Below are 13,708 nucleotides of genomic sequence, written 5' to 3'. Positions count from 1 at the left end.
GCGTGTCAGCATAGTACACTTGCTGGCTCTGTGCATTTAGACTTAGTTTAGCCAGTTAGCCTCTGAAGGGAGAGCGGTGAAGTCACTAGGCAGACTTCATGATGTTTTGTTTTTTTTGCAAAGCTTTTAGCACCTTTTAGCCGGAGTGCTGTGAAGAGCAGAGCAGCTGTCAGTAAGCTGCTGGGCTTTGGCACCAAGATATTTATTACATAGGTTTCAGCGGGTGTGTCCAGGTGGCGGTGTTAGTTGAGAGGCCCGTCCATTCTAGGTCAGCTCAATGCTCACTGGCATTGAGTTCTTGTTTTAATAGTGGCTGTCTTCCCTTTGTCCCTATGCCTGTGTACTGCAGGTAAGCTCTTATCCTACTTGCCTTATGACATGAAGCTGGCTCTGGACCAGGAGGCCCACTCTGGTCTGCCAGGCTCTCCCTACAGACTCTCTCCCAGGGAGCTGAGCAGGGCCTCACCCCAGCCTGACCCCAACGCCCCCAGTGCCTCCCGCTACAGTGTGCCGCCAGGTAAAAGCACACATCTTCACCCCCTTCTCTCCCTTCTTGCCTCCTCCCTTCCTGTGCTGATATAACGTAGCTTTGTCTGACGCACATTGAGCCTTTTGTGTTTGACAATGGAGGCACTTTGTTGACTAAAGGCAGCAGGAAATGTATTTATATAGTTTGGACTGACATACAGTTTACTTAAGCTCAGTTTGAAATGTTTTTATATTTTACTCTAATACAGGCTATGATAATAGCCTGTATTTATATCTTCTTTTTATGTACTTATTTATCTTCAATTTGCTATAATAGCGGGGGCGGACTGTTGTAGAGATTTAAATTTTGTCCTACAATGGGGTCTGGCAGTGTTCTAAATGACTTGTCCTCTTGTCCAGTGGTATATGTGCCCACATTGGGGTTATACCATGTATAGGTTGAATTAAGCCAGTGTTAAGCTGACATAGGAAATACACATTAAAACCTCTGCTGGTCTCTCACTCTGGGAATATTGAATCAGAAAGATTGAATTAAATTGATTCATAAATGTTTTCTAGTAGTTTTTGTCTATGAATGTGTCATTTTCTGTTTTTTTATAGGTACAATTTTGTGTATTAGGTGCTTGGATGGAACCATGTTAAATAAGAGTCAATATCTTTGTCTGTATTGGGTCTTTTTCTTTGGATTATTGATGCATAATGTTATAGATTTTTGATTATTGGGCTCTGCAGAACCTAGATTCCTGTGTGTGTTTAATGCACGGTGTGCTTGTGCATGTGCACTGGTACAGTACAGATCAAACAAGCAGGTGCCAGCTCTTTCTGGTCCTAACACTTGAGTAGGCTGGTGATTTTATAACTGCAGCAAGTACGTCACTGTATAAATCAGTAATTGTTGGTCTGTCAACCAGTGCACAAAGAAAACACTTTGTGAAAAACATTTTCACCCGTAATCTTGGCCTTTGTGCTACATTTTCATCTCAAACTGATGTGGTTTGTGTATCAGTACCAATCAATAATTGCCATCGTCATCAGTTTAATTTTGTTTTTATTGCTTAGAATAACACAACATTACCTATTTGAAAAGTTGCTTCACTTCTCAATCCAGTGTTACTTACATTTCAGTCACCTTCTGTTATGTATAAATGCACAACACCTACCTATTCAAATCATAATCACCTAAACAATATGCAACAGTTTAAAAAAAAAAAACACAGTACAACATGCGTGTACATGAAACAGTGACTGTGACGCAGTGTTGTAATGAACAGAGAACAAAGGTCACTAAGAGTAATAATTTTCTGTAGCTGTAATGTTATTTCTCATTGCAGCTTATAATGGAACACACATGACTAGAAATGTCTGTGCCCTTTTTTTTTTAGAAACATGCTTTTTAGTTTAGTGAATGAAGAACACCCACACTATTGCACCCTGAAAACAGAAATGAGACGACCTATGTAAGTGATTATGATGAATGACCAATCCTTAAATAAGATTATCTTATTTTACTTTGAAGAATGACCAGCAACTGAGCTTAGGCTTCGTTGTGTCACTACAGTTCATCCAACATCATATTATCTACTTATTGTTGTTCACTACTTTCAACTCTTCTACGTAGAGTTTGAAATATACAAATTAACTACATAATAAACCCTCTTTTATTGCTGTTGTGACACTGATTGAAAGTTTCATATGTTGGACAATTTTCAGTAAAAATTGTATGCGTGCAGAGTAAAGTAACTTTTGGTGGGAGCTGAGGTATTATTGCTGTTGATCTTGCTGGCAATTTATGGTTTCTCAGTATTTTACATACCTGCATTTATTAACTATATTTACAGAATTCAAATTCAAGGAAAAAATGGGGCTCTGCAACAGAAAACTTTCCCAGTGAAAATGTGATGTGGAAGAGGCATTTGGATTGATACTGACTTTTGACTGCAATGGTTCCTCTTGTTTGTCATTCAATGCAAACCTATTTCTACTGTCCTTAGAATTAGGTTGTTGTCCCTCATGGTGAACCGAAGCATGAATGTTAATGTTTGACACACAGTCTCCCTGCAACAGGGATTATAAATTCGTCATGGAGTGGCTTGTTTTCTCATCTGTCCCTGGATGAGCCAGCAGGATGATGACGTCCATGCCCACTGGAGGAACTCTCATGCAGACATTAGCATTTTTTATTTTATAGAGTGCAAAGCATGAGGTGCACTCCCTGCAGGGAGGTTACCGCCAGTCTGTATGTGTTTGTGTGTGTTATAAAACAATTTGTATGCATTTCCTAGGAGACAGTAAAGCAGACAGCAGGCTTGGGACAAGGTCACCTCAGGCTGAGGAACACACTATTAACTGTCTGTCTGTCTTCCATACTCACTTCACCACTCACTGGAGTCTGTCAGAATGAAGCTGAATATTTTATCTTGCAGTCTTTGATGGAAAATTTAACTTAATGGAACAAGTAGGATGGCTGGACCAGAGAAGCGATTTTGCTATTGCAATTTTTTGCAATTTGCACTTGTTGGTATTCGATTCCAAAAAGTTTGCTTGTGAAAGTTTTGATTTTTTTTTGTCCTTTGTTATATTCCTACCAGTCCTTCACCCTGCTCCCAACCAGCTGGTCCAGAGTATGACAGATGGAGTTCGGGTGACATTCAGCAGATCCAGTCGACCTCCCAACATTCCCTCTCCTCCTCCTCTCATTCCAACCACCAAGCCCACGGACAAGCCGTCCTTCATCCAAGGAGGCTCCATCTCCCAGGTAAGGGAGACCATGACATTGGTTGAGTGGTGGCCCCAGATTAATCAATGAAATAATTTAAAATTACAATTCTTAAATCATCAGTTTCATATGAGCTTTACCTTTAAATTAACTAATCTGGGTTTGATGGTGGAATGTTGGAACATTCCACAAAAATGCACAGTAAGTTATTAAATACCAACTTAATAAAATCATTGTCCTTAATCTCTCCCAAAAAATGAACCCAATGGGTTGTAGTTAAATGTCAAACTAAAAGAGTGAAGTACCATTAACATTAAACCTTAATAGGAACACAGACTTCGTTTGCACTAATGCAACTCTTAAAATTGAGAATATCTTAGAAGCTTTGACCCAGGAGGAAACTCCATTGTCGTTTAGGACAAAATGTTTAGTGTCTGAGAGCTTAAAAAAATGTTTTTATTACATTATATACTCATGGCAAACTTTAAGTAAGCTGTCATCAATTTCTCATTTAATTTTCATTAGTTGAGGAGAATTGTTCAGTGCAAATATATGTATATTTGCAGGGATGAAGGTAGTGTGAAAATGTGTGTCATGTCCTATTTTTCCAGTGCACGGCTTCACGACTGTCATTACTTGATCTGAACTCACTAACTCAGTTCAACAGAAGCTAATGTATGAAATGCTCAACACAGGTCCATAACCTTGATACTTTGTAAAAGGTGTAGTAGCATAGTAGAATATTAAGTTTTATGACTTTTATGTTTTCACATACCACAGTTGATAAATGAATATCTGTAACACATAAATGTGCATCAACGTCACTTGACACTACTTGTTTTCATGAACACAGTGACCTGACCTTGAAAAATGTTCTTTGGCCCTGCTTTTCCAGGGAACTCCTGGCACATACCTCCCCCCCCATGCTGTCTATGGGCCAGAGGGGAATAAGAGCGCCGTGGGCTCCATTTCTCTTGGTCTGCCTCGGCAGCAGGATCCCAGCAAACCTGGTATGACTCCAGAAGGTCACATTGCTACACTGTTTTGTCGTCAAACATTTCAAACAGACAGGACACCATTCAGATAAAACCAAACAAGAGGCTTGTTGTGAACCAGAAGGCTTGAACGCAGCTATTAGTAACACCACTGTAGTGACGCCAGATTATTATACTTATTTTTCACATTCATATAGATGTAGATTAAAGTCTGTTGCATGCCTTTTGCCAGTTTATGTGATGATTGAAAAGTGAAGATGTGAAAAATCATCCATCCAATAAGGGACCACTCTAATCTGAGATCACATGACTGTCCACTCTATCTGATGGGGTGTCATCACTGACCATTGCAGAAATTTTTTTTATATCCCTCGCTTTAAATATATTCTTAATCACAACAGAAAGGTGTCTTAACTGCTCTGTAAAAGTAAAATATGTTGAGAAAACTATAGAAAAATGAATAAATTACCACTATTAACATTTCCTTATAAGATTCCTATTGTCCACACTAGCGGTCAATCAAATTACCACTGCTGCTGAAAACATAACTGTTACGCCACCAATTGAATAATCCATATTACATAATGTTACCGTGTCCAGTGTTCAGGACAAATAAAGACATACTGTTTTTTCACAAAGCGTGTGTGTGTAGGTGTGAATAGGTTAATGAGCTTCGTCCACTGAGTTAGAAAAGATTCACACAAGTACAGGGCATGTACCAATTTAAAAGAATCAAGCTTTTGGTTTAACTCCAATAGATGGCATCAGTCATTCATAATTTTACTCTGTATGTTTTCTCTTTGTAACTCCTTAGGCGGTGCAGTTACATCCATACAGGATGGCAGATGCAACCCAGCAAAGGTAGGCGAGGGTCTGACTTACAGAGGATCAATTACTCAGGTAATGACTGAATGAGATGGGTTCTTATTATGAGTATTTGGATGATAATAACCATTAATGGATAAAAGACTCAAGGGGTGTTCCTCTTTCATTATGTCATATTCAATGTTGTACTTGACTATTTCATTCTCCTCTGTTGAACTATTTAACTAACTAAAAATGAGATGCATTGGTTGATGCATAGGTCCCTGTAGGTTTTTTTCCTCCTGTCCTACCAATTCAAAAGTTAAACTATGTTGACCCATCGACAAGTTAAGAGTTAGCTGTCATGGATGAACCACAAGACCTACAATACACACAAAGCTTTGCATTCCCCTTCTACTGTAACAACCAGTGCTGCGTCAGCCATTGTGGTTGAAAGTAATGCTTTTTTCTTTTTCACTGGCTCAGTTGTGCCTGAGTCAGGAACTCTCATTGGCTCTCCCTCTACTTGATCCTTTTCCTTTCTTTCCACATTTTGTTTTAAAGTAATCAGCCATAGACATGTTTGGAACCAATTAACAGCTTAATGGATTGTTTCATACCTTTATCATCAGTGCACGTGTGATGAAGTTGCAGGCAGAAAGACTAACTGAGCCAGTAAAGAAGACAAAGTACTACTTTCTACCAATGGCTGAGACAGTAAATGTGCTGGAGAGGCATCAAAACAGCCTATTCATCATCATGCTTGGATGTGACCATATTAATTTTTAATTTGCACATGCTCAAAAAAATGGTCACGCATTAAAACCAATTAGGTCACAGTCTGGAGCACTGGAGTCAGTGTTGTGTTACATCTTTGCTCTTTTCTTAAATAGGGCACACCAGCCCTGCCCCAGCCCAGCATTGCTGCTGACCTCCTGAAGGGCACAATCACAAAGCTGGCCACAGAGGACCTGAACATCCCAGACAAATCCAGAGGAGAACAGCTGGCTAAAGGTCACGTCATCTACGAAGGCAAGAGTGGTCACATCCTCTCATTTGATGGTAAGTGCTTTAATTATTGATATATAAATCTACAAGTGTATTTTTTCATCATGATTACAAACATGATCATGAAATCCTGTATCCAAAAGCTATCAAGAACCCCAGGGAAAACACCCGCAGCCCCAGAACAGGCCATGAGATGAAACGCTCTTACGACATGATGGAGGGACCCATGGGCAGGGGCCACACCGGCAGGGAAGGAGCGCCATTCGAGGGTACTGCTTGTGTGTCACTGAGTTTACAACACGTATTCAAGGTTTGTTCCTTTTGTATCAGGAGAGTGATGGGGCTTATTTGTTTCTCAGGTTTAATTAGCAGAGCCTTGCCCAGAGAAGGAATCCATGGAGATTCTAAGGAACGACCAATGATGACTGGATCCATCATGCAAGGTAGCTAATTGTACAGCTTGTTACATTTCCATAAGTCTGTTACTAGCAGAATAAGGAGAACATTTTGAAATACTTTGAAATCATTCCCAGGAACACCTAGAACTGCTGCAGAGACTTATGAAGATGCCATGAAATATGGAAAACAGATCAAGCGAGAGAGCCCACCAATCCGGTCCTTCGAAGGGGGTATTGGCAAAGGCAAGCCCTATGAGGGTGTGAATACTATCAAAGAAATGGGACGTTCTATTCACGAAATCCCCCGGCAAGAACTGTCTGGCCAGGACCTCTGCAAGACCCTTGACATGTCAGACAGGAGGGTTATGGAGGGATCCATATCTCAGGTAAGGCAGTTTGAGAGCTGCTGTCCACATATTATTCAAATATTATTGGTTTTAGTTTATTTTTGGATTTTAACCCATTAAATGGTAAATGGTCTACATTTATGTAGCACTTTTCTTGTCTTGATGACCACTCCAAGCTCTGAACAGTACAGTTTTACATTCACCCATTCACACACATTCATACAGCGCATTTCTGTGCAGCAGGGGCAATTTGGGGTTCAGTATCTTGGACACTTTGCCGACCTTCTGGTTAGAGGATGACCACTCTAACCCCTGAGCCACAGTCGCCACAATTATTAAGACTGAAGGGGCTGAAGAAAATGCACTCTAAAACCTAAGCATTGTTTGAAAAACCCCACTTAAAAACTGAGGGTTGCCTGAAGAGCTGACTGAATTACCAGTGTTTACCAAAACCTTGATTTCTCAGCCTCTGAAATAGATAGAGTCATGGAATGAAAAAAATTGATAGCTTAAACATTTTAAAACATTGCATTTTGCCTTAACTTTTTGAACATTAAAAAAAACAACATTAAGCTGGCAAACCAAAATTTGCAACATCCACTTTTATACATAATAGATATAAACAATGAAGATGATGAATTTCTCACTGACCTATTTTGACCTCCCTTTACCAGATTCACCCTCACAACCAGACGACTATCAAGCACGTCAAGTCCCTCATCACCAGTCCCTCCAAGCTTCCCCACAGCATGCCTCAACTTGAGGCCATGGAACGAGCCAAATACGAGGAGAGCAAGGCAGTACGCCACACCTCTGTGGTCAACTCTACCACCTCAGTCCTTCGCTCCACACACCAGGAGGCGGGCAAATCGCAGCTCAGTCCAGGCATGTACGAGGACGCCAATGCTCGCAGGACCCCTGTCAACTACAGCACGAATACCGCATCCAGAGGTTCACCTATGCTGGGACGTGGTGCTGAAGGTATATTCCATATTCATTTTACTTACACACTGGACTGCAGGTTCTTAGCTTTTCAATAATTTTCTAACACTATAAGAGGGAATATAGGCAATGTAATGTTAGACACAATTCCATTAGTTATCTTGCTAAGCCAGGTCTTCTTGTTTGCCAGAATAAGCATATTAGTAGTAATACGTAATATGCACTCACTGCCGAGGTCATTGGGTGGACATTAATTCCTGAATTTGGATTTCTGCCACACATGTACTGTTTTGTGATGGTGTTCTTCTGTTCCTGTTAAACTAATTGAATGAGTCCTGTGGGTTCCTCTTTTCACCAAAGGTGGAATGAGCTCTGTGAAATCTGCTGCACATGAAAGAAAGAGTGCCATGACCCCAACACAGAGGGACAATGTCCCAGCAAAGTCCCCTGTGTCGAGTGGTGACCCTGTAGCCACTCACAGCCCCTTCGACCCCCACCACCGGCCCGTTGTTCCTGGGGAAGTTTACCGACCCCACCTGCCTCCACATCTTGACCCAACCCTGGCCTTCCACAGAGTGATGGATCCAGGTACTGTGATTAAACCCTTTGCACTCTTTCCACCACAACTCTAAACAGAATGATAATAGCCTTGATTCTGCATAAATTGATGATAGCAACCCAGGCCCTCAAATTCATAGGTATTACATGCCCAGGATCTTTTTCAGCTGTTGACATCAGCAGGTGCGATCAGTATCTGTGAGCCTTCTGTTCATATGTTTTGTTTTTCTCCTGTCCTCTGCTACAGCATTCATGTTCGCCAGGCAGCCGTCACCAACAAACTACCACAACACCTACCAGCTGTACACCATGGAGAACACGCGGCAGACCATCCTCAACGATTATATCACTTCCCAGCAGATGCAAGTCATTCCTCGGCCTGACATGACCCGGGGATTGTCACCGCGGGAACAGCCTGTCGCTATCCCTTACCCAACTGGAGCACGAGGTATGGCCTTCCACCAGCTGAACCTCTCTCACCTGCCACATGGGGCAGGGGAGAGGCTGTGGGCAGGAGGAGCTGCAGTGTGCAGATTGTGTGCTTGTGAAGTAGTGGCTACCTTTTCCAGACGCCCAGAAGCAAATGACCTAAAGAAATTTTGCCGATTTGTTCTAATATTGGGGCTGCAAATGATTCGGCTGATACTACTACTCAACCACTTACCAAGTGGATTTGGTCTTCCAAATCTCCCTTTGCTTAGCAGTTGCCTCCTACAAGTTGACTACTATTCCACTCATTTTGCAGCCCTGTTGCTTTCTGATCAATCTGTATTTGGGAGCACTAACAGATGAAGGTGATGGGTGTATACGGTGTTCTTACATTCAGAAATTGATGAATCGGTTTTTGTTGTTCACCGCTGGCCCTTTGCTTCTGTCTGTAAAAGGGATTATTGATCTAGCCCAGATGCCTGCAACTATCCTGTTGCCTCACCCTGGGGGAACAGGTGCTCCCACTTTGGAACGCACCGCCTACCTCCCCGGAGCTCAGCCCCCTTTCAATCCTAGGGCTTTCAACCCAATCTCCATATCGCCAGGTGAGGACCCCTCCCCTCCCTACCCCTACACCCTGTGTTCCTTTACCTACCATGCCACGATCTCCATGTTCCCTCACACCTCTGTAAGAGTGCAGCCCTGCGTAGGCAAGAGGTGTCCAAGGTCAGTTCTGCCTGTCCAGTCACAGATGAAGTTGTGTCTTACTGCAGTCATACTGGGAAGGGTTTCTCACCACACTTGAGTGTTGCATGAAAATATAATTAGTTTTATTATTTCAATAGAAAAAAGATGCACAACATGTAGGATTGATGTGGCAGCTGAAACTCTATAATGTCTTGTAATTCTTACCTGTATTACGTCACCATACTTTTATATGTAGACTCAAATTTAGTATAGGCACAAAAATGGTTGACTTCAGTCTAAATGACAGTTGATGTGATATATCTCCAGATCTTTTTTGTTTTTGTTTCACCTAAAGTAGGATAATGATTATCTTAAAAAACCTTTATTGTCATTCTGATTATTTTTAGCATATAACAACTTAAGCAGCAGTCTCTTGCAGTCAACGTTTCATCTCAAGTGGTAAAGATGGTAATATTCCTGGGACAGAATATTACCATGGTTGTGCTGTGACAAATTCCAAGCATGTGAGCATGGCTCTGGCCCATCCTGCCATATGAAGGGGGTGTGTATAAATCTCATGTCGCTGGTGTTTGTCGTTGTTGTCCTCAGGTCACCAAGCCCATATTGCGGCCACTGCTGCCGCCAGTGCAGAGAGGGAACGGGAGAGGGAGCGTGACCGGGAGCAGCAGGAGAAGGAGAGGGAGAGGGAGCAGCGTGAAAGGGAGAGGGAACGGGAGCGGGAAATGAGAGAACGAGAGCGGGAACGAGAGCGGGACCGGGACCGGGAGCGAACCAATGAATACATGCGTGGAAGTGAGTTGTTTTGTTGCTGTATAAAACAGTACTAGATGTTGTGAAAGTCTACAAATTGAGTCATTCATGGTTAATGTTGGATGAATGTGTGTATTAGGTGGACAAGAACAACCGGGCCGGCCAGGGAGTCGAGGTTATCTGCACTCCCCTTCTCCCTCCCTCAGGACACAAGACGTAGTAATTCAACAACGGCCGAGCATTTTCCAGGGCAAGAGTGTCATCACCTCTCTAATGTAAGTTTAAACACTTTTAACTTTGTTTATATCTGCTCACTTACACTCTGTTTGCATGTGTTTTCCAGATAGCCCTAGTTTATGATGTCATTATATACATCTCCCAACTAACTAACTAATCCTTCAGGAAATATTTTTGATGCCTTCATTTCTTAATTTCCTCATCAGGCCTCATTCAGCAGCAGCAACAGCAGCAGCACAAAGTAACTCTCGCTACAGTACTGCCGCTGATGCTCTGGCTGCATTGGTGGATGCTGCAGCCTCTGCTCCACAGATGGATGTGTCCAAGGTGAAGGACAACAAACATGATCGGGATGATGAAATGTCATCAGCAGCTGCTGCTCGGCGAGCAGCCGAACAGCAGCAACAGGAGGCAGAAAGACGATCCATGCAGTCACCATATGGTGCTATGTCTCTGCCGGGAGGTAAGCCCCATCCATCTTATGCTGAGGGCCCTGGCGTTGGAGCTAAGGATAAAGGACCTCAAACCTCAAAGTCACGTATCGAAGAGGAGCTTCGGACCCGTGGAAAAACGACTATCACAGCCGCTAGCTTCATTGATGTCATCATCACACGGCAGATAGCATCTGACAAAGACTCACGAGAGCGAGGCTCTCAGAGCTCTGACTCCTCTAGCAGCTGTAAGTGTGTTGGATACACATTGCCTAGGAGATAACTGAACCTTATTAAAAGTGAACATAGGTGCTCTGTGATACTGTCAGTTACCCGAGAGGACTTGTACAGAAATTAGTTAAACCTTAAAGTTTATAATATTCTTCAAGTACAACTTTCTGTAACATGATAAAACCTTAATATTGTGTCCTTTGCTTAACAAAAATGACTCATTGCTCATACTTATCCTACAGTGTCATCTAATCGTTATGACAATACCAGTGGAGGAGCCATTGAGGTGATCAGTCCTGCTACTTCCCCAGTCCAGATCCAACAGGACAAACCAGAAGATGGGCAACAACAGGCAGCAGGTATGAACACAAACTCAGTTTAAACATATTCATTTTTAGATGTAAAATACTGAGTGTTTCAGTTTATTTTTTAAAAGGTTTTTAACTTCATGTCACTTATGTGAGGCTGATTCTGTCACAGTGAAGGCTAAATCTAGCTGCTAGTGGAGCAAAGCTAACAACTTTTTCATTTGAGACCATCTGACACCATTCCTCTGCAGCAGACTAGTCACCTGACTCGACTTCAAGTTATTCTTGACACCTGCAAGCAGAAGTAGATCAGTTACTGTTACCATGCACTGTATTATGTATGTCTCATAAAAAATACTTTTCCCCTTCATCAGCTGGCATACGGGCCTATGACATGAGTCGTTACCGACCATCAGTGGAGCCACAACCCAGTTCCCAGCAACCCCCCTCCTCCCAGGCAGATAACTACTCTCAGGTCCATAAGACTCACAGAGTCATGACCTTGGCAGACCACATTTCGGTAACTACATGGAAGAAAATGAAAAAGTAATGCAGTGTATCAAAGGTACAATGTACATCATCCCGTTATACCTACCTAACCTTGGTTTGTGGTCACTGTCATGCAGCACATCATAACCCAGGACTTTGCCCGGAATCAGGACCCTGCCCCGGTTTCTTCCTCAGCTTCTTCAACATTCCAGAGCGTGGTGCCATCTGTGTCCTCTTCAGGTCGCCCCAAGGTGCCCAGCCGCTACAGTCCTGAGAACCAGGTCCAGGCCCTACACCACCAAAGACCCTCCAGTAGAGTTTCACCAGAGAATGCTCCTGACAAGCCCAGATCCAGGTACGTGGACCAGATCATTAACCCTGACATAATGGGTGTGAGTCTCTTGCATTATGCATCATGTATCTTAAAATCAGACTCTTACTTCTTGTCCAGGCCGGGTAAGTCTCCAGAGCGAGGAGGCAGGCTGATGGAGAACTATGAACCCATTTCTCCACCACAGAGCTACCAAGTCATGGACAAGCAAGAGGCTGCTGGGCCACCTCCACCTCAGAGGCGAGATGCTGACAACTCTGAGATCAGGTTCTTGTGCTGCATAGTTTGCCCAATTGATAGTTTTAAGACCAACAAGCTAATACATGTCTTAGTTAACACAGCTTTACCTTTAGGAGTCTTGGGCCGTTTCTTAGTGCTTGTGAAGTGTCCTTATATAAAACATACAAGTCATGTTTACCATGACATTATTTGTTTGTTTTTACCTGCACGACATTGCCTATAATCCTAAGCAATTATTCTTTCACCTTGTATACATAAAGAGCTTGTTGCCCCAGTTACCGTTCTGCTGTCTGACTATTTACCCTCTGTCTGGTTCAAGGAATGACTCAAGGTCCCCGGGCAGTGTAAGCTATCATCCTTCCTTCTTCACTAAGCTGGAGAACACCTCGCAAATGATGAGATCCAGGAAGCAGGAGATCTTTCGTATGTTGAACTCCTCTGGTGTCGGTGATTCTGATGTTGGTAAGTGGGTCCTCTCTTATCATCTTCCTTCAAACTAACATGCATGCACCAGATGATGAAACAAACTCCTCGAATGTTTCATCACAATGCTTTTAAAAGATAAATGTTTTAAACTCATTAGATATTGTGATAAATGTATCATATCTGGTCAGAAATTCAGTTTTTCAACAATTGTCTTGTAGGAAATGCGCAACCAGGCACAGAGATTTTTAACTTGCCTGCTGTTACCAGCTCCGGTAAGTAGCAGTGAAATTGTCTCTGACACTTCCATTGTGGTGATTATTCCTTCCTCACTGATTTGTTGTGTTGGTTTTTAGGGAGCATCAACCCAAGGAATCACTCCTTCAGTGATCCAGCGAGTAACCTGGGCCTGGAGGACATAATCCGCAAGGCGTTGATGGGTAACTTAGAGGAAAGACAGGAGGAGCAACAGGGAGGTGCAGTGGCTCAGTGTCCTATCAACAACATACCCAGCACAGGCAGTGATGCCCGCCAGGAGGCAAACCCATCACCCAGTATGGGTACGCACAAATCAGACTTTTATTAATTACACTTGTTGAGAAGAGATCCTACCTTTTCCATGTTGCTGATTCACATTTCCTGTCTATCTGAATGTACAGTGAAGCAGAAGCAGGGCAAAGCCAACAGCCGGAAATCCAAGTCACCTAATCTTGGTCAGGCCTACGCTGGAGGGGAACGTCCCTCTTCAGTGTCCTCCGTCCACTCAGAGGGAGATTATCACAGACAAGCCCAACCCCAACCCCAGTGGAGTTGGGATGACCGACCCTCGTCCACAGGTGAGCTGTCCAACCTCTGCTCTCAGTGTCTGCAAAAA

General features: G+C 42.9%; 1 protein-coding gene across 8 annotated transcripts in view; it reads left to right on the top strand.

Annotated features, from left to right (window-relative positions):
- ncor1 (nuclear receptor corepressor 1) overlaps positions 1-13,708 on the top strand; it is a 53,576-nt gene that overhangs the window by 37,368 nt on the left and 2,500 nt on the right. For 3 of the 8 annotated variants that reach the window (XM_069539765.1, XM_020085668.2, XM_020085676.2), the window contains 23 exons: positions 350-517; positions 3,078-3,244; positions 4,101-4,215; positions 5,015-5,100; positions 5,898-6,066; positions 6,156-6,281; positions 6,372-6,455; positions 6,546-6,796; positions 7,432-7,738; positions 8,060-8,287; positions 8,505-8,705; positions 9,142-9,291; positions 9,983-10,186; positions 10,284-10,419; positions 10,588-11,060; positions 11,286-11,402; positions 11,726-11,871; positions 11,978-12,195; positions 12,292-12,438; positions 12,731-12,873; positions 13,056-13,109; positions 13,191-13,394; positions 13,494-13,670. In XM_069539765.1, coding sequence (XP_069395866.1) covers positions 350-517; positions 3,078-3,244; positions 4,101-4,215; positions 5,015-5,100; positions 5,898-6,066; positions 6,156-6,281; positions 6,372-6,455; positions 6,546-6,796; positions 7,432-7,738; positions 8,060-8,287; positions 8,505-8,705; positions 9,142-9,291; positions 9,983-10,186; positions 10,284-10,419; positions 10,588-11,060; positions 11,286-11,402; positions 11,726-11,871; positions 11,978-12,195; positions 12,292-12,438; positions 12,731-12,873; positions 13,056-13,109; positions 13,191-13,394; positions 13,494-13,670 — 4,071 coding nt within the window. The remainder of the gene's footprint in view (positions 1-349; positions 518-3,077; positions 3,245-4,100; positions 4,216-5,014; positions 5,101-5,897; positions 6,067-6,155; positions 6,282-6,371; positions 6,456-6,545; positions 6,797-7,431; positions 7,739-8,059; positions 8,288-8,504; positions 8,706-9,141; positions 9,292-9,982; positions 10,187-10,283; positions 10,420-10,587; positions 11,061-11,285; positions 11,403-11,725; positions 11,872-11,977; positions 12,196-12,291; positions 12,439-12,730; positions 12,874-13,055; positions 13,110-13,190; positions 13,395-13,493; positions 13,671-13,708) is intronic. The other 5 variants (XM_069539766.1, XM_020085672.2, XM_020085671.2 and 2 more) reach the window with 4 other exon arrangements.

This window comes from Paralichthys olivaceus, chromosome 15, assembly GCF_024713975.1.
Source record: "Paralichthys olivaceus isolate ysfri-2021 chromosome 15, ASM2471397v2, whole genome shotgun sequence".
Lineage (NCBI taxonomy): Eukaryota > Metazoa > Chordata > Actinopteri > Pleuronectiformes > Paralichthyidae > Paralichthys > Paralichthys olivaceus.
This window is presented reverse-complemented; position numbering and strand designations above follow the sequence as displayed.